Below are 22,500 nucleotides of genomic sequence, written 5' to 3'. Positions count from 1 at the left end.
TATAAAACCGTCAGGCATGATTCGGTTGCTATTTATGTCAGACCAAGTGACCTCGTAAAGATACCTTGATTGTCTCTCGTGACATGTGATTCTTGAGGGAATCAGTTTGACTGAAGGCAAACATAGACCGGCAAAGACAAGTAATGTTGCGTGCTATTTCTAGTAAAGTGAATGACCATATAAGTAACCCACTCATTAGTCTATTATTTTTCTTTATTTGTTTTTGTAGATTATTATATTAAATAGTTATTGCTCCTTTTTTTCATTATTTTGAATAGTTCGTGCTTATCGCGAGACGATTCCATACACATTCCGAATGTCTCTCTCTGAAGTTTCGTTACTGTTCTTTTATTGGGCTTGATATTGTTGATGCTCCCTTGAATGATAATGATAATGATGATGATGATGATGATGATGATGATGATGATGTTGATGATGATGATGACGACGACGATGACGACGATGACGACGATGACGACGATGATGAAGAGGAGGAAGGGGAGGAGGAGGATGGTGATGGTGATGATGGTGATGACGATGGTGATGGTGATGATGATGATGATGATGATGTGGGAGTTTATTTTTAATATACATTTATCAGGATTGAAGTGTCAAAAAACATTCAAGCTATATCATTTTTGTTATATTTTTAAAAGAATTGAAGTCTCAAAGACATTCAATTTACGTTTTCATTTCCTAGGACCATTTTCTCACAAAATGTTCACAAAATGTTCACATAGGCACAGGAGTGGCTGTGTGGTAAGTAGCTTGCTAACCAACCTCATGGTTCCGGGTTCAGTCCCACTGCGTGGCACCTTGGGCAAGTGTCTTTGCTATAGCCCCGGGCGACCAATGCCTTGTGGGGGATTTGAGTAGACAGAAACTGAAAGAAGCCTGTCGTATATATATATATGTGTGTGTGTGTGTTTGTGTGTCTGTGTTTTTCCCCCTAGCATTGCTTGACAACCGATGCTGGTGTGTTTACGTCCCCGTCACTTAGCGGTTCGGCAAAAAGAGACCGATAGAATAAGTACTGGGCTTACAAAGAATAAGTCCCGGGGTCGATTTGTTCGACTAAAGGCGGTGCTCCAGCATGGCCGCAGTCAAATGACTGAAACAAGTAAAAGAGTAAAGAGAAAGAGTATGGCAGTAGAATGTGCTTGCAAATAGTCAAAAAATGAACATTTTAAAGCGAAATTACTATGTAGAAATTAATATAAATGCAAATTAATATATGTATATATATACATTCATATATGATATATTTTATTATACAATCTGTTATATACGTGTGTGTCAGTATGTGTACGTGTGTGTGTATCAAAGTGTTGGGGGACATGCATTGGCTTATCTTCTATCGCACTTCTAATTAGATTAGATACATGCCGAACATGTAAACCTATCCCACGAAGTTTATTTTATCCAATCTCTCTTCTCCCTGTTTATCTCCTTTCATCTCCTAACAATCTACCATGAATGGATCTCTAGTATCCGACGAAGGACTGTGTCCGAAACGTTATACTATTATATATGTTTTTCTAGTTCGAGCGAGTACCTAAAAATACACGTATGAACATCCCTTTGGATATTTTTGCTTTACTGTTTTTCATTAGCTTTGCTTTATATGCATATATGTATGTGTGTGTATATGTATATATATGTATATATGCCAAATATATATATGTAAATAACCATATAATTTATCACTATAAGCACGTGTCTCGAAAGTAAGTCGATAGACATTTCTAAAAAATTCGTTATTATCGGATTGGTCCCAATTTCTGAGTTAATTCATTTAGAATTTTCTCGTCATCGGCGATAAATACTTTCGAGACGCGTGCTAATAGTGATAAATTATATGGTTATTGACGATTAAGTCTATATTTCGGCATATTTGGCATTTGAATTTTTTCTTTTGCCCTTGTTTATAAGTTGTTTATAAAATTTAACCTTTAAAGATATTTTTTTTAATATGCTGGCCATTGATAAAATTTTTTCGAAAATGTTTATCCTATATCAGATTATATATATATATAAGCACATCCTTATATCATATAAAAGTTATATAACTACAATTTATTATTATTTGTGATTATGATAATTATTATGTGATTATTATTATTATTATTATTACTATTATCATATGTTTGGGTTTTGCTTTCTATTTGTACAAATTGACTCCAAGTCCCACCCAGAGACCTAAAAGGAACCACAAGTTCAACTTCGTCACATCTGGAACTTATTATATCAGTCCTCTTTGGCGAGCCGCTAGCATACAAGGTCATGAATTACACCAACACCCGTTGTCAAGCGGTAGTGTAGGACAAACGCTGTCACAATGACACATACCCCATCCCCGCCAGTCACACTGATGTATATTCGTATATAATCGGCGGGCTTCTTTCGATTTCCATAGGCGAAATTCACTCACTAGACCCAAGGCTGTAGAAGACACTAGAACAGAAACTGAAACTTTGTGGTTGAAAAGCAAGCTCCTTACCACAACACACTCATGCTTGCGCCGTGGCGCCAGTATTATATATGTATATATATATAGATCAGTCGCCATGATAGATCGTTAGCCACTACACACATTTTTTTCTCTCCTTGTCTCTCTTTGTTTTTTTCTGTGTCATTTTCTGTAGAAGAGCGTAGGCTCGAAACGTAAAAGACTTTTTCTATTCCTGAGTGTTATACTAATACATATGTTTGTTTTGTACACCACCTGTCTTTGTCTTTTGTTTTTTTCGTAAACTCTCCCTATATATATATATATATATATATATATATATATATATATATACATACATAGATACATATATATACACATACATACCGACATACACACACATATATGTATATACTCGCATATTTTTATATATGCACATATGCATACATATGTATATATATACATGCGCGTGTGCACTTAACCGAACTGAGATGAAGATCAGATTTCCCTAATGGTCGAACAGAAGCATCGTGCAACAGACTGATGAACTGTTGCACACGAGTAATCAATCGCACCATTCTATGAACTGGTGCTGACTTACTAATTAACTTTCTTATAGACAATATCATAAGTTCTCAAAATGATATACAGCAATATCATTCGTCGTCATTTTAGAGATATTCTAACTAAACACGAGGCGAGAATGAGAACCGAGAGCAGACAAATATATAATTATTGAACACACTGATGATTAATATCGTATGATTGATTGACTGAGAGGAGTAGCATTGGTGATAAAATATGAGCAAGAAAGAGAATGCATATATTCTCTGTAGGTGTAGAATTGTGGTAAGATGTCTGCTTCCCAACCACTTGGTTCCAGGTTTAATCCCCTCTGTGAGACTGAACCTGGATCCATGTGGTCGGTAAGTGACTCGTAGTATATAATTTCAGTGTCTTCTACTATAGTCTTTGGCCAAACAAAGCCTTCTGAATGGATTTCTAAAACCGAAACTGAAAGAAGCCCGTTATATAAATTCATACATACGTACATACATTTATGTGTGTGTGTGTGTGTGTGTGTATGTATGTGTGGGCATGTCTTTGTATCTGCGTTTGTCCCTACTACCGTTTGACAGCCGGTTTGATGTTTTATGTACCCTTAACCAAGCGACTCCGTCAAAGACACCGGTAAAATAGGTGCCAGTCGTGGGAAGAAAAGTACAAGGACTGAATAATTCAACCAAAATACTTCAAGGCCGAGACCCAGAATGGCCCAGATCGAATGACCGAAATAAGCAAGCGATAAGTGATTAAAAGGTGTATGTATATATATATATATATATATATATATATATATATATATATATATACATATGTATGTGTGTGTGTGTGTCTATATGTGTGCGTATAGTTAATTCAAAAACAGAGAAAAAACAGAAAAAGGTAAGAAAAATCAACGTGAGGACGTGTATGCACCGAATGTATTACTTGTCATATATCACGCAAGGGCACACGCACATACACACACCATACACACACACACACACACACACACACACACACACACACACATATACATATATATATATATATATATATATATATATATATATATATATATATGAGATATTTAGAAATTTAATATTTCTGATATATATATATATATATATATATATATATAATATATATATATATATTTTGAGTGTTGCTATGTATGTTAAAATATTGGCGTTACATTATAACCATTCGGTAGGCTAACACTCTCACATGATTCCTGTGCATAAATTTCGGCAGAAAATTTACTTCAGGAATGAACTACGCAGTAAACGTCATATCGTACATATATTATGAATTTTGCATCTCATGCGAGTTAACTTTTCCACCTTTGCGCTTTTGAAGTGGCGTAATTCATTTGCGCTGTATTTCTGTATTTGAATTTTAAATTTCCCTTTTGGTAATCTGAAATCTGAAATATCATAGCCATTTGAGTAGCTTATGTTCGAAACATGACTGACACAATGATATTCTTTTGATGCTCAGAATTGGTTTTCTTTTGCAAGCATGCAGAAATGGTTTTGTTCCTCATATAAGTAATATTATTTTACTTGTTTCAGACATTTGACGGCGGGCATGCAGGAGCACCGCCTTTACTCGAACAAATAGACCCCAGGACGTATTGTTTGTAATCCTACTACTTTGTTGATCGATCACTTTCGCCGAACCGCTAAATTACGGGGTTACAAACATACCAACAGCGGTTGTCAAGCGATGATGGGGACAAACACAGATACACAAATACATACATATATAAATGTATATATATGTATATATATGTGTATATATATATATGTATATATATATATATATATATGTATATATATATATATATATATACACGATGGGCTTCTTTCAGTTAAGTTACAGGCTTCTTTTAGTTTCCGTTTACCACTCACAAGACTTTGGTTGGCTCGAAACTACAAAAGAAGACAGTTGCCTAAATCACCACGCAGTTGGACTCAATCCAGAACCATGTGGTTGAGAACCAATCTTCTTACTACTCTGCTATCACCTGTTCTTATGTTGTTTTTTTACATTTTTCTATATTTTGTTCTTCACGATTATAGAGTACGACTAGTCCATCATCTCTATATATTCATGTGTTTGGATATTGTATTTAACATTTATGTGCGTACTATGAATATTCCGACTTACTACACCTGGTATTTCTATTCTGCCATAGCTCGTTATCAATATATGGAAAATTTCATTTCCGTGATTTTTAACATGTTGAAAGAATAGATGTATGTGAATGATTTTTTCTTAACAATCAATAATTAGTATTTCTCTGTCTGTTGTGAATTTTCTTCTGTCACATGAAAGCCTCCCAAGAAATTAATTACTGCGCAGAAAATCTATGTCCTGTACAAGACTATAAAGTTTATATGTTACATCAACATCAACATGTGTAAAATTAAATTTTGTGTGCGACTCAGAAAGTATGAGACAATACTTCAAATAAATGTACTACAAAATGTATTTCAGGAAACTGAAGATATACTAAATATAATAAAATGGAGGGCATTCTTTTTCGACAACAGTTCCACACATATATCTACGCACAACAAATCTGGTTTCGAAGGAAACTTGCGCCATCCTAGTACAGGGACTGTAGAAAAATAAAAATAGGATAAAGCAAAGTTATAATGAAAGTAAATATTAATAATCATACTAATAAATTCTAAGATACGTAACACAAAGCATTTATTGCCCTTCAAATTATAAATAGTATATAAATACGAGGCGGTAAACTAAAAATGGGATTTTGAGCTGTATATGCGTGCAAGTATATTTGTATGTACGTATGTATGTATGTAGAAAATGCATGTATGCAAGTATATTGTATGTACGTATGTAGAAAATTATCAACAGAAAAGAAATGATGTATTCAATGAACATAGAAAACAACGAGTTCAGTTGCATAGATATGTACTTAACCAAGGTGAAAATCTTAGAAGCACATTTAATTATTGTAGACTGAAAAATTTTATACGCAATCAACAAAGCAGGCTAATCAACGCAACCAAAGATGAACAGGATATAGTTAGTAAATGCATACGATACTATGTATGCTTTCAAATCTTGTAAACAATTCTATTATATCGAGATATTACATTCAAGAGGTTTAAAAACATAGGAAACAAATCCAATCAAAATTTTATATCAATATGTAGATCGACATTCGAATGCCACCTATCAATTTTAGAAGTATTCTCTTGCAATTTTCAGAATTAGGGAAACGATTCTCCCCTATGACTAATTCTGATATTAGAAAATGATTGAAAGCAAGAAGAACGGTAACGTTTCATGATTATATATTTTCGATCTAAAACCTACAGAGAGGAACATGTTGGAGATCATGCGTTTCCCAATCATACATGTAAAAAGAAAAAAATCTGATGTGAGAAAATCTCATTAAAAAATTTATATTCTTGGCTATAACAAATTAGTATTATTTCGACCCCTAATTCCTCGAAGAGATATATAAATATCATAATTATCTTCTCATAAGTCAGTATCAACTCATTACTTATATATCTTCTTTTTTTTATTTTTTCTGAAACTTTTATTTGTCATAGGACTGCGTCTATGATGAGCGCCACCTTCGAAGATTTAGTCGGATAAATTGATCTTAGTACTTATCTTTAAAGTCTCTTCTGCCAAACAACTAATTCATGGGAACGTAAACAATCCAACACCGGTTACCAAGTACTGAGATCAAATACAAACTCGAAAACATATAGATATACATATCACTGGCTACTGCACAGTTTCCGCCGATCAAATTCACTCACAAGGCATTTGTCGGCCTTGAGCTCTAATAAAAGAGGCTCCCTAAAGCTGCCGCGAAGGGGAACTGAACCCGAAACTCTGTGGTTGCAATGTAAGCTTCTTAACCACACGTCCACGGCTGCACCAGTAAACTTTTCATTATAAAGGCATGTCAAACAATTGATTCTATGTCATAGATTATTTCGAAAACAGTCTTCAATCAAGAGCTTAGCTAGTTAACTCAAGGACACGGTTACGATTCTCACCTGAAATGAATTTTCGCGTAATTTGCATTACTAAGAATAATTTGTAAGTCGAAAACCTATCTTCTATTTTTAAAAAAAGAGATGAATATTTATAATTGGGTTGAGTTCCTTCAATCGAAGCTTTTCGGTTAAATACCTTATTTTTATTGTTTTAATGAATAATGCAAGTATTGGTACTATACTGTATTTCATTGGGCGGCAGTTTGGACAAGTATCTCTGAGTTGACCAATATCGTAGGCGGGATGTAATACATGAAAGTTGTGAATAGGCTTGTTGCGTGTTGTATGGATGTATGGTCGTAAGAGATGTATATATTTGCAATGTATATTAAGAAAAGTGTGGAGGCGCAATGGCCCAGTGGTTAGGGCAGCGGAATCGCGGTCGTAGGATCGCGGTTTCGATTCCCACACCGGGCGTTGCTAGTATTTATTGAGCGAAAACACCTAAAGCTCCACGAGACTCCGTCATGGGGTGGTAGCGATCCCTGTTGTACTCTTTCGCTGCAACTTTCTCTCACTCTTTCTTCTGATGGCCTGCTTGCTTAGCCAGCGGGGTGGCATTATTTGATGGCTAAAACAATGCGAAGCGTATTGTGAACAGCGATGTGTAGCAACCTCTGATAGCCTAACCGGTCACGTGATCACGTGATATTAAGAAAATTAGATAATCTGTAAGCTATACATTCCAACTGGTGCTAATAAGGTGAGGTTCAGTAAATACATTGTAAAATTTTAACTCAAATAAAGAATGTGTGTGAGAACGTGTAAATGTGTGCGTATGTGTTGTGTGTTTATATGTTTGTGTGCCTTCGTACCGCGTGTGTATGAACATATGTATTTGTAATGCGAACGCTTATTTGCATTTTGTATTCAGTAAAATGTATTATCTATACATATCAAAACGTTGGTCTAAGAGACTAACTTTCGCTGAAATGTTGTTCCAAATAAGATATGTATACACTGAGTTTGAGGGTTGGTGACCGCGTAATTTAAATCAGAAGAATATGTGCTAGTTAGAGTGTAAGCCAAAGGAAACCCAAACATTTCCAGGAAAGATTCTACACTGCCCAACATTGTTGGAGGGATGGATAATGTTGGAGGGCATGGAAATCGATGCGATCTTCAGTCGACAGCTGGTTTGGGGAAGGTTCTATAGTGCAAGCAATACGTAAAATGTAGATATTCATATATGCAAATCTCACAGTTTATAGATATATAAAGGGACATCAACTTAAAGCTGAACAGAACTTACCTTTGGAATGATAGCTTAGCAAATTGGGCAGCTTCTGTGGGAGGGTACAGTATTCGGCCCTTAAATTCTGCGAATGAACCAAAAGGCATTGTTCCTCTTTTTTTTTTTTTTTTTGGTTACGGTGAAATCAGTCGAGATGTCACAGTACCCAAACAGTTACTGTATAAAGTAAAAGTTCCTAATGTAGTGTTTCTCTAGCTTGTCACCTGGTTTCCTGAAACTGTGGCTCCCTTTTTCTTTCTTTCTATTTTTTTCCCGTTCTAAGATAGAAGATCCGTCACAATTCTTTCTGTACTCATCACAAATAGAGACAGGACAAGTTCACTTGGAGGAGTGAAAATACAAAGAAAAGAAAAAAAAATCTTCCTGGTTTTGCTGTATTTGTATTCTTTTTCTTTTTCTTTTCTTTTTTATGGTGTTATTCAGTTCCGATACCGGCAAAGGAATTCTTTAAATTTTTCAACTTTCAAATTACTGTAATAGCTCTAAAACTGAATACTTCTCATTGAGCTGTTAGAATCGGTTCATATGATATATATAAATATATATATATATATATATCAATGAATAAATGAATGAATTAATTGATTAATGGCTCGCTGTTCGCACGACGATAATAGTAATAATACTGATAATAATTATAATAATAATAATAATAATAAACCTCAGAACTAATATTACAATGATTTTTGGTAATTCGCAAGCACGAATGAATAATATCTATACATTTCTATATAATAACTGAACTTAAGGTGTGTGTGTTTGTGTGTGTGTATGTGTGTGTGTTTCTCAGATGTTTAGTCGCTGTAGTTACTTTTATTTATGTGAATTAATATCTATATTCGATGTCACAAAAGATAATGTTATGTTTAGTTGTAAAAGTGTTCCTGTCAATATCATAGAGAGAGAAGACTGAAAGCTTTTATAATTCTATTTTCCTCCGTTTTGGCAAAATCACCAAACACTTCAAATGAATACGCGATATTTGTGCGTGGGTTACGTTAGTTTGTTTTCAAAGCTTTTCAATAAAAATTTTCATCGCCCACCTGTTGTAAAACGGTAACTATCCACCGACCAAACTTCGCCGCGGTTTTCAAGAAAGTGTAGGTTGTTATCTTATTGGTGAATTCACACTAGTGGAATGCGCTTTTCTACTGATCGATTTGTGGAGGTGGGGAATGAGTTTGTGTAATGGGAAAATATCTTTGTTCTTCTTTATTGGCATCTGCAAGTGTACAGAGCCTGAATAAAATGTGTATACGAATGTGTATCAATCAAGCATGCAAGTGTGTACTTCATAGTATGTAAGTAAAGTATCGCTATTTTTTATTCTGTGTTTATGCTTGAGTTTGTATGTGTGTTCGTCTACTCAAAATGTGTGTTTATGTCTCAGTGTCTGTGTATTTACACAAATATTCATACTTCTGAGTCAGCGTGAGTTGTTGTAATTATTTTTATGTGTCTTTGTGTAGGTGCCTGTGTATGCATTACTATGTCTGAGCTAATTGTAGGAAATTAAAATGTTTAACAGATATAATTAATATAAAACGGAAGGTGAAAAATTATTTCAGAGAAAAACAAGAGATTGATCAACTGGAGATAATGAGAAGATTAACGAGAATTAGTGGTGAAAGGACTAGATTAAAGTGAGTAAAACACAAATGGCTTTATGAGTTATAGGAATTCCAGAAATTGAAAAGAAGAAATAGGAAGGAGATACGGCAGAAAGAGTCCCCCACCCTCAGATAGTTCTATGTATAACGACAAAGAAAGAAAAAGAGGAAATGAAGAAGTTAGAGTGACACACACTCTCTCTCTCTCTCGTTCTCTCTCTCTCACACATACACACATTCACCACATGTATATATAAATATACATATATTTTACACACACATATATACATGTGTGTGTGTATGTGCATGTATCTATGTATATATGTATATATACATATATATGTAACACACACACACACACAGATATATAAATATATGTATGTATGCATATATATATATATATACATATATATATAGAGAGAGAGAGAAAGAGATAGATAGATAGATAGATAGATAGATAGATAGATAGATAGATAGATAGATAGAAAAAGATAGATAGATAGATAAATAGATGTATAGACAGACAGATAGATAGATAGATAGATATAGATAGATAGATAGATAGATATGTAGGTAGGTAGGTAGGTAGGTAGGTAGGTAGATAGATAGATAGATAGATAGATAGATAGATAGATAGATAGATAGATAGATAGATAGATAGATAGATAGATAGATAGATAGATAGATAGATAGATAGATAGATAGATAGATAGATATTTTTTATGTTATACTCTGTTAAGAACGTAGTCATGTACAGTATAAAGCTCATCCATGTTCAGTTTTCACCCGGTTTCTATCCAGTAGTAGTATAATACGTGCTGCTAGATATGTGCTGTGGCTTCTGTGGTATGCGAATAGATAAATGAATTAGTTTAGTTGGAGTCAAGAAGGTGTACAGTTAGAAGTTTATTTGTAATACCTGCAAACGTTTCCACGCAACCTAGTTCTCCAGGCTTGAAGGTATTTGGTCATAAAGGGCAATCACAAGTGTAACAAACCACGAAGAATATATCAACAGTACAAAAAACCAGCCCCACTCCATACATACATTGAAAACAGCTTATCAATAAACTTTTATCCACAACACATTTCTTGATACTTCAGTGGCTACTATTAACGCGTCGGCCATATCAGATAGAAATGATGTACTTAGAATCGAGAATTTGAGTTCACAGCGACAATATTTACATATCACTCGAAGAAACACAACTAGACCGCATAATTCAGGGAAAGGTTACATAACCAAATAACCGCAAGCCTGTAGAATTGTGCTGCATCGAAACAGTTGTAGTGATTACAAATAAATATTCGACTGTACGCCTTCTAGTTGACTCTAACTTATTCAATTATTTATATATGTATATTGATACATATGATCACAGACATGCACACGTATAAGCACGCACAAATGCATACACGTTTAATCAGGTGCACATTCGGATGTATGAGTGTGTGTTTGTGTGTGTTTATGTGCGTGAACTCCCAGCTTGTTAGACGCCTGTTCGTTTCCCACTGTGAAAACATAATCGATGGAAAAAATGCAGGAAACGATTTTCCTAGAAGTTTTGTTTCTCCGTGAAGGCTAACCAAAGAGCGTTCATGTCTGCCTCCATAGTTTGGCATCGGTAGATAATCTAAAATATAGTACGTGATTGCACGACAAACCATAAAACAAGTCCAACAGCGTGACCCATTTGCATTTCCACGCCCCTGTCACATATTTTTAAAGCGAAGATATATATATGATGATTTAACCACGCGGTTTCGTTCTTTCCCATTGTACGTCGACTTGGAAAAACCTTTCCAACTATATGTCCTCAATAATTTTTGAATGAATTTGGTAGACGTAAATTGTATGGAAGTCCATTGTACATATACACACATACACACACATTTGCATCATTATTATTACAAATATCATTACTAAGGCGGCGAGCTACCAGACAAAATGATTCGTTACAGACAAAATGATTCGCGGTATTTCGACTGTGTTTACGTTTTGAGATAAAATTCAACCGAGGCTGATTTTGTCTTTCATCCTTCCGGTGTCCATAGTACAAGTACCAGTCAAGCAATGGAATTGATGTAATCGTCTATTACACTCGCCTAAATTTTCAGGCCTTCTGTCTACAGTAAAAAAAGATTACTATTATTATTATTATTGTTATTATTATCATCATTATTATTATTATTATTATTATTATTATTATTATTCCTTCTTTTTTCAAATTTTCTTCCGTTTCTCGCCGGGTGTTTTCCGTAAACCTAGGGCAGAGAAGCTCATTGTATGCATTCCCAGATTACACACGCAAATTCACAGGTAAAATTATTATTATTATTATTATTATTATTATTATTATTATTATTATTACAATAGAGTTCGTCAGGTCTTAAAGGTCTAAGCTCCATAGATTTTAATTTGAAATGCAAGAATTTCTCTTGCGAATGATGGAATTTTCCCCATCATCATTGTTTAAAACATTCTCACAGAAAAGAGATTTTGAAAAAACTTGGAGTGTTTCTCCTAATTACGAGGTGACGCAGATGTTTTGTGACTTCATTTAAACCAGCGGTTATATATTTTTTAATAAAAAATTGCAGCAAATCTGATGTTTTCAGAGAGAAGAGTGGCTGGAGGAACAGTAGGAGGCAACGTTGAAATATGAGGCGATAGAAATGTTGCTGTCTACTTTCAATGTTTTTCTTGTCAAAGCGAAAGAAAAAAAATGGCTTCTTACGAAGATATTTCGCAAAGATATAATATCAGGTGAGTATGTTTTGTTTCTAAGAGCGTCAGTAATGCTATGATTTGACAACGCAGTGATTCGGAAAACGTTACCAATGTAACCAATGCCACTACCATCATCAATACCCCTTGCAATAGCAACAGTAGTAGCAAAAACAACACATGAAGAAAAATAACAACTACAAGAACAAAAATAATGCAGCGGAAAGAAGTAAAGATAAATATGTCAACATTGTCACGACCAACAACAAAATGTTGGAGAATGTCAAGAAAATGTCGAATGAAATGACAGCGACAACGTCAACACCAACAACATCAAATCAACAGTAAGAGAAGTAATAGTTACAGAGACAGAATAATGAAGAAAAGCTGAGCCAGTTCAGTAATATAAATAACAGTTACAGACGTCACTCATTTGCAACATCCGCGGGAACTTAGACAGAACGGGCTCCAGTTCTGAATTGAACACATATAAGGCGAGAATGAGTTGGGTTATTCACTGAGAAGTGAGGTTGCCAATAATTAAAAATAGAGCATTAAACAATATCGCTGCACGTTTAAATTTGAGTTCAAAATATGTGGTGAGTGCCATTGGCTACCACTGAAAGTGAAATAATATGTCAGTGATGAAGAGCACTCCACACCTTTTGATTTAGAGCTGAGCTTCATTTGCACAACTACAGCCATAGACTCACTCACATTCCTTCTGAACAACTAAAAAGAGATTTGCACTTCGTGCGATCAGATCAGATCAAATGGAATGGTAGTGTTGTTCTAGAAAGATCTGTCTCTCTCTAGTTTCCTCTCTGTCTTGTCGCGAGCACAGCTTTCGGATCAGGTTTCCCGTTTGAGGATATCGTCCTTCCACCACTAGGCTATATTATAGATCATAGGCACTGCCTTCCTCACTGGTTAAGAGATTTAAAAGAGGAATACTTCCACTAACTCACGCCCTCACCCAATTTTTTCTGTAGTTATTCTACCAATCCAAATTCTAGAAAACAACGATGCAATCTTTGTTTTCCACAACTAGCTCACTAGATTTCCCTTATTGCTCATATTTTTCTATGAGAAACAAGCTAAACATTTTATGCATTGCTTTTGCCATTCTCAGCAGCCCTTTAAGGGACAAGGGTACTATTTGCCTTCCCACGAGATAAAAGAATCAAAGCACAGGAAAATTGTGAAGATTAAACCGCTAATTTTAATTCATCAGCAATCGCATAGTTGTTTCTTCTACATGTCAAAACACCGACACTACAACCTGCGTGATTGATCGCCGCATGTCCAGGACTGAAGAAAGGCTTTAAGCCTTACTGCCCCATGACATAAGCAGATCAACAGTTTTGTTGAGTGCGCCCGTCTTCGTGGTTGCATCTAATGCATGCCTGAAATCACCTCGATCAGAGTTGGCCTAGATATACAATACACGAAAATCAATTAAGCATTGCTGTACGCTATTTTTTTTTTACCATTGTCATCATCAGAATACTGAAAATAAATTGACTTCACCTATCTTGATAGAAACCCGCTCGAGTTATATATATATATATTCACAGAAAGCTTACATGTTGCGTTACTCAGCGCTTTTCACCAGGCAGAAAGCCAGTAATTGTGGCGAAGAAGTAGGGACGATTGAATCACAACGCTTTAAGTATCTATGCACTGATTGCAAGGTGTTATATCAAAAAAGGTGTTCTACTACGCCTAGTTATTGATTTTATCGATTGACTGAGTGATGCGAAGTGGATGGGCTAAACACTATGTATTGTTTTTACTGTGGCTTTTTGTTTTTAGTTAAAAGTAGACATGTTTGCTCGCATTTTTAATTCATATCTTTGGTAAAATATTTGCTCAGCTTAATCTCTGTCGTTTGTGTGTGTTGTGCTGAGAGGACCAAAATGACTATTGTAAATGAATATGAATATGCATATATATATGCATATATGCATATATATATATATATATGCATATATGCATATATATATATATATATATGCATATATGCATATATATATATATGCATATATGCATATATATATATATATATTATATATATATAATGCATATATATATATATATATGCATATATATATATGTATATATATGCATATATATATATATATAATGCATATATATATATGCATATATATATATATATGCATATATATATATATGCATATATACGTATACATATATATATATTATATATATATATATATATATATCTATATGCATATATATATTATATATATATATATATATATATATATATATATGCATATATACGTGTATATATATATATATATATATATATATATATGCATATATACGTGTGTATATATATATATATATATATATATATATATATATGCATATATACGTGCATATATATATGCATATATACGTGTATAATATATATGCATATATGCGTATATATATATGCATATATACGTATATATATATATATATATATATATATATATATATATAGAGAGAGAGAGAGAGAGAGAGAGAAAGAGAAAGAGATACATACATATGAGTGTATTTATGTACATAGATACATACATACATACATATACAGAAACGTGAATGTACAGAGAAAGACTAGATAGATGATTTTGCAACTGTTATATATTGGAGTATGATGTATGGTTGATTATCAGTGAATATGTTTGAATAAATAGCGGGATTAGCAAAAGTAATTAAAAGAGGAAGGAACATGTAACATAGAATATAGCAAGTGGCGTGTTAGGAAGCAAAATGAAATTGTGATTAGTTTACAGATATATCAGATATAGATATTTGCAGCCGCACACTGAAACTCTCATTGATAGACATAGACACATAAATGTATATATGTACACTCACTAGATCATATTGAACCATGTCTATATACGTAGGTGTGTGTGGGTATATTTGCATGAATGAATAATATATATACTTATATATATATATAAGAAATATTGAGTTTCTAAATCTCTCGTAGAGAGGTATACGGTGGTGGAGGGATATAATGGTTGTATACTGTCAATCTAACAAGAACGTGACAGTAGGGGGTACACCACCGTTATATAGCCCTAGGAGACATCGAACGCCTCCTGACAGCTTCGACACATTTTATCCTGTGTCCTTATATATACAAATACGAAGTCGAGACAGATGTCGCCAGCTGACCGGTGTCTGCTACTCTAGGCCGATGAAGGACAATGATCCTGAAACACGGTGTCCCTAGATGCAGTTCCGGCGGTTGGGGGTGTTTGTCTCCCCTTCGTATGTGTATATAAGGACACAGGATAAAATGTGTCGAGGCTGTCAGGAGGCGTTCGATGCCTCCTAGGGCTATATAACGGTGGTGTACCCCCTACTGTCACGTTCTTGTTAGATTGACAGTATACAACCATTATATATATATATATATATATATATATATATATATATACATATATATGTTTGGATGTGTGAAAAATATTGCGGAAAGGTTGTAAATACGTTATATTTGTTTATATTAATATATTTTCCTTATTTATATATAACAAGCCAAACCTTTTATCATAAGAGTGAAATAGTTTTAAAGCAATTGAAAGTAGAAATTAGTACTATCATATGGATATTTCTAATTCCTATGTGCTTTTACTGATCTCCATCCCCACCTCTCTCTCTCTCTATCTATCTATCTATCTATCTATCTATCTCTCACTTTCCTTCTCTCTGCTTCACTCTATCTCTTCCTCTCTATCGTTCTCTACTTCCTCTCTTGTGCTCGTGCGTGATTTCCTGAATTTCTTGCAGTTACGTATAGGAAACCGAAATTAAGCGTAGGTGTCATTTTAGTTTCATTAAGGTTGGAAAGTTATTGTGAGTTTCTCGAATTGAGACTGTTCTGGTTCCACTGAGAAAAAGAAAATAGTTCAGTAACAATGCTGTCAGCTTGATTACATCGAGAACAACTTAACTAGTTTGTGGTAAGCCTGATTACATCGAAGACAGCTTAATTACGCTGATGAGAGTTAGCTGGGGAAACATGGGAACGCGAGGTAATATTCTCCGATTAGTATATAGCAATTATTGCTAGCTTTCCTTGCTCATACACCTACAAAATACATTATTTTATTGATTGTGTACGTATCGCACCTATTTACATACACGTGTATATACACACACATGCGCACGTACACATATACCCAAATTTGTATGTATGTATATGTGTGTGTGTAATGCATTTATGTATATATGTACGTATGTATCTACATGTATGCCTACATTTATAGGTAAATTAACCATTAGAGATGTTTTGCCCAACGTAGAGACTGTGGGATTTACTCTTGATATATCGGTTTTCAATTTTTGCACCAGGACGGCAAGTTCGGGACAGAGGGTAAGTCTATTGCTTCGACTCTGCTACTCAACTAGTACTTATTTTATCGACCCCAAAGGGATGAATATCAAAGTCGATCATGAAGGAATTATAACTTTTATACTCTAGGCACAAAGCCCAGTACGTAACTGGTACTTAATTTATCGACCCCGAAAGGATGAAAGGCAAAGTCGACCTCGGCGGAATTTAAACTCAGAACCTAACGACACACGATATACGGCTACGCATTTCGCCCGGCGTGCTAACGTTCCTGCCAGCTCATCATCTTTGAGTTACTCTTGACATATTACATGCGCTTTTTCTGGTGGTCATTAAACCCAATGTCTCAGAATCACAAGTGTTTTACTCCTTAGCTCGTACTCTTCTCCTGCGTGGGGCGAAATACCCCTCACTAATAGAAGATTTGTGATCTTTTCTCAACTACAACCAACTTACTCTGGTTTCCGCTGCCATACCTATCTACTTAGTAGCTTTTTCAGGCGTTGGTGTTCAAAGCAATCTTCGGCTTAGAATCTTTAAAACGACTCTAAAACTAAGTTTGACTAAACGCGATTAAACATGTTATTAAATGATCCTAAACTACTTGACAATAACCAAAACCTATTAGCAAATTAATTACGGTTTATAAAATTTGACAATTTGTTTAAAACAGTATTAGACGTAAACAGACGAAATGGTGAAAAAAGAATAGTGAACAGAGCATAGAAGACGAGCCTCGTTCTGGAAGATCTGTAGAGCTCGACGAGGACGTCCTGCAAAACCTGGTGGAACAAAATTCTATCATAACTGTTCAGGAATTAGCAGAGAAGCTTCGATTTGGTCATTCAACCGTTCATCGACACCTGCGTGCCATCGGAAAAGTCCGCAAATTGTCTCAGTGTATTCCTTACAAACTTTCCGAGTCTAATCGCATGCAGAGGATGAATGTGTGTTCTTCTTTGTACTGTTACGTTTCACCAGTGAACCTTTTTGGGACCGAATAGTGACTGGTGACGAGAGATGGGTTCTCTATAAAAATGTCATGCTTTGAAGACAGTGTGTAGGGAAAGGAGAAACACCGGTACCCCAGGCTAAAGAAGGTCTTCACCAATGTAAGGTGTTTGTTATCTGTTTGGTGGAATATGAAAGGCTTAGTTTATTTTGAACTTTTAAACCCAAACTAAACGATGACAAAGGAGATCAACTGCGAGAGGCTTAAGTCAGCGCTAGAAGAAAAACGACCAACTTTCGTTTCAGGACTAAAAGTCTTCTTCCGACAGGATATTACTCGGCCACATACAGTGAGGATATTTCTAGGCCTGGTGCGGTTTGAATGGACATTGCCCCGTTTGATTACCATTTATTCAGTAGTCTGCAAAATCATTCGGACAGAAAAGATATGAATTCTGTAGACGAGAGTAGAACAGTATTGGAGGAGTACTTTTCGCCACAGAAATGGGACAGAACTCAAAAAGAACAAGGTTACAAAAACAAACCGTTAAACTCACGACTGACTGCACGCATGTAATATGTTTTTAAAACTATGCAAGTTAACCTTTATCACCTCCACCAGCATCACTGTTTTTCATATATAAGTATTTATTTCAGTTTACTACAAGCCATTTTTTACTAGTGGATCATCCTCAATATATTACTGTTACATATATTTTATTGTCTGTGGAATATGAAAATGCTTAATCAACGTGAACACAATCTGAGCTCAGGTTTACATAACGCGATATTCACTGTGAATATAATTGAAAGTCATGGCGTTAAATGCAATATTCAAAATCAACATGATTCACACTCGAGCTTATAAATACGATATTCAACGACAATATATTTATATACAGGTCTAACAGCACGATATTCGACGTAAGTATAATTTAACCAGGGGTGGGGAAAATTTTTTAGCGTGGTGGGCAAAAATTTCCAAAGAAAAAGGTCCGCGGGCAGATCAATAGTTCTAACTCTTATATCTGTGTAAATCTTGTATATAACTATGTTGGATTTAGGACGTTTATATTACTTATGAGGTAGTCTATATTTTCAGCGAAAGTCTAGCTGAGTGTCAAGAGGGTGGTACAAACATAGAAATATGTGTTTTATAGTGAAAACAAAATTTCCATTCAAATGGCAATTTTCTATTCGAGTCCAACTGTTTTCAGTCGTAGTGGAAACACGACCCATGTCGCAAATAGGTATACGAATACTGTATAAATTTCATGATTGACAAATTTACTATATTTTGTACATACGAATATAGCAGTCTGCGGGCGCAATAAAATGGACTCGCAGGCGCAACTGCGCCCGAACGCGAAGGTTTCCAGACCCTCAATTTCGTCAAATTGATATACTATTTCTAGTAAGACACTGGTTTCTCTAAAACATTATTCTATCGGTAAAGGTGAGTGTTTGGAGTTTTTCGTTTAATATCCTACTAATTAGGTTTGTTAACTCATTTCCTGTACTTCCTTTAAGTTGTTGAGGGGTTTGTTATTTTGTTTTCTGTTTTTAAGCGAGAAAAAAAAAATGAAGACATTGCAAGTGATAGGTGTTAAGCTTCTCAGCAGACCATCACACAATGGTATATAATAAAAATAATAATTAAATTGCAAGTTCCAAAAAGAGAATATGCATAATCAGTTAATGACAATAACAAAACAAAAAAAAAGAAGAAAAGAAAACGTTGATTAATATTTTTCAAACCATGTTCAACCATGTTGGCAGATAGAAATAGAAGGGAGCGAGGTGGGGAGGGAAAAAGAAAGAAAGAAAGCGAAAAAGGGAGCAGGGACAAAAGAAAAAGAAACGGAAGAAACGTGTACAGACAGACAGAAACACAAAGAGGAAATGTATATACAATGGAGATAAAAAACAGAACAGATAGGAAGAGAAAAACATAAGATTTCTCTCCCTCTCTCTCTCTCTCTCTTTCTCTGCTTTTTCTCTCACAGACACTCTCGTTTTGTATCTATAAACAGAAAGGCAGTGAGAGGTAAAAAAAAAGCAAAAAATTAGAATGACTGAAAAATCTATTTAAAATTCAATAAAGGTAACGGATCATAGCTGACAAGATAATATCTTGGGACAAATATCATTACTCAGTTAAAATCATTTCTGTCTTGACGTCATCATATTTATTTTGATTTACTTTTTATATTTTTCGTTTATTTATTTATTCATTTACTTTTTTGAATTTAATATTTGACATTCTAAACTGTTGATAGTAATATTGGTTGGCAATAACAGAAGACAGTTTGACATTCTCCATAGAAATACCGGAAAATAAGATAAAGAAATGATATCAACGAAAATGATATTTGTTATTTTCTAAGCAAGAAAGATGGTGGATTATAAGAATTTTCTAGAGCATCGGACAACATGCTTAGCGGCATTTCTTCCGGCCCATAACTTTCTCATTTCAAATTCAAGCGAGGTCAACCGCCTTTCATTCTTTCGGAGTTCTAGTACAGCGGTCGATGTAAACTTCTTGCCCCTTCCTCTTCTGCTAAATTTAGAGAGAATTATTATGATTAGTTTTAAACTGTGGCGAAAGGCAAGAGGCTCCTAGGAACATGGTAATGTAATTACATCGGCCCCAGTGTACCACTGGTATTTACTTTATCAACCCCATTTTAGGATTTCCTGGTATCTGAGCTAGGTAAATCAGCCCCATTTGCTATCATTCTTAGGGCACCTATGACAAAAGATGGAAGGCAAAGTTGACCTCAGCGGAATGAATTTGAACTCAGAACGTAAAGACAATTATCACTTATAATGGAGCCAGCCTTCTTCACATGTTTCAACAATGGCTCCATGGTATAATTTACACACCACCCTAAGCTGCTTTCCTATGCTTCGATACAATCCTGGGAACATATCAAACCTCCTCCACTATATCTTCTGAACAAGTACAGCCTATCGATGTTACTCTTAGGCTGGAAGGTTCCGTGTATTGTCAACACTTTTCTTCTATTCCTATCCACATTCATCAGTTCTTTCTGTTGCCATCTTATGATTCCAGGTCAAAGCAATGTGATGCTATCACCCATGTATTAACTATTTGGATTTTATTCCTTTTATTATAATTAACCTTGGTGAGTGAGAGAGCAGCGCATGCCGTCAAAGTGACGAAGCCCATTATACCCATCATGACTACTTTTCTGATAAAGCTACTCAAGGCACATGCATCACAAGCATATGCGCGCAACATAGTGATCTCATATCAAGATAAATAGAACATAACCTTGCAGGTGAGGCCCTTCAAAAAAAGAAAAAGCAGGTGAGGTTAGCATTGTTTTTTTGTAACTTCTTCCATTTTAGGATTTCCTGGTATCTGAGCTAGGTAAATCAGCCCCATTTGCTATCATTCTTAGGGCACCTATGACAACAGGTATTGTTTTAGTCTTGAGGTTCCACACTTTCCCAATTTCTTTTGTGTCATTGCTAGCTATCAAGCCTAATGTGTGCACTCATTATGCACCTCATATGTTGACCCTATCAGTATCTTTGTTTCTCTCTCCCTTCTCTCACCTACACACTCTGCCCCCCTCTCTCTCTTCCTTTCTCTCGCTTTCTCTCTTTAACTAGAATAATCAACGAACCAACATTTATTTATCAGATATCTATTATATGGATATATCACTAGTAACATTAGTCAAGTCTTCTGCACAAAATACACGGTTAGTAATCCTATAAACTGCCCGCATTTGCAAACATTCTGATATGGGTTCGAGCCATACCTTTCCTCGCCTAGTTATATAAACAGCATATGATCTACACGATGTTTATTGTTGCTACTGCTTCTCTTGCAGCTGCTGCCGCTGTTGTTGCTACTGCTGTTGTTGCTGTTGAGTGAACGGTCGTCGTCCCAGAGCTCGCAAGATGGGAGAAGTCCTAATCATGGTCTTTTGCTATTCGTAAGAACCGCAGAAGAGAAAGCAGGTCAACCCCCGACACCGAGAGCATCGACGGATGGATGAATGCGTATCCAGGCTCAGCGGTTGCGTAGGAAGTCGGGGACAAGAAAAAGGAAGAAAGAGTGAGAGAAAGTTGGAGCGAAAGAGTACAACAGGGGTCGCTACCACCCCCTGTCGGAGCCGCGTGGAGCTTTAGGTGTTTTTGTTCAATAAATACACACAACGCCCGGTCTGGGAATCGAAACCGGCATCCTCCGACTACGAGTCTGCTACCCTAACCACTGGGCTATTGCGCCTCCACTTTCTTGTTGCTGCTGTATTAGTGCTGACGATGGAGACCTATAAGCAAAATTTTACCATCTGCAAGTATCACTTTTCAGTCCTGTATACAATGGACTTAAACGTTCAATATATACTTCGTTATTCAAAACAGCTTTTGAGAGATATTTGACTGCTGCTTCTCTCAATTCGAGCAATTATATAAAGGTCCCTTCACTGCCTTTGTAAATTAAAAAAAATCTCAAGAAGGTTTGTATGCTTAAAGTAGCAAGACCAATGACTCA

The 22,500-nt window shown here is 35.3% G+C and overlaps 1 protein-coding gene across 2 annotated transcripts in view; it reads right to left on the bottom strand.

Moving 5' to 3' along the window:
- Positions 1 to 22,500, bottom strand: part of LOC115220451 (vesicular glutamate transporter 1-like) — a 406,828-nt gene that overhangs the window by 240,155 nt on the left and 144,173 nt on the right. Inside the window, exon 1 of one of the 2 annotated variants that reach the window (XM_036509888.1) lies at positions 8,300 to 8,815. The exons of the other annotated variant lie outside the window; for it this stretch is intronic. Coding sequence (XP_036365781.1) covers positions 8,300 to 8,388 — 89 coding nt within the window. The 5' untranslated portion in view covers positions 8,389 to 8,815. Of the gene's footprint in view, positions 1 to 8,299; positions 8,816 to 22,500 lie in introns of those variants that run through there. 2 annotated transcript variants of the gene reach the window in all.

The sequence above is a fragment of the Octopus sinensis genome, linkage group LG16, assembly GCF_006345805.1.
Source record: "Octopus sinensis linkage group LG16, ASM634580v1, whole genome shotgun sequence".
Classification (NCBI taxonomy): Eukaryota; Metazoa; Mollusca; class Cephalopoda; order Octopoda; family Octopodidae; genus Octopus; species Octopus sinensis.
The sequence above is the reverse complement of the archived record's forward strand: the minus strand, read 5'-3'. Positions and strand labels throughout refer to the sequence as shown.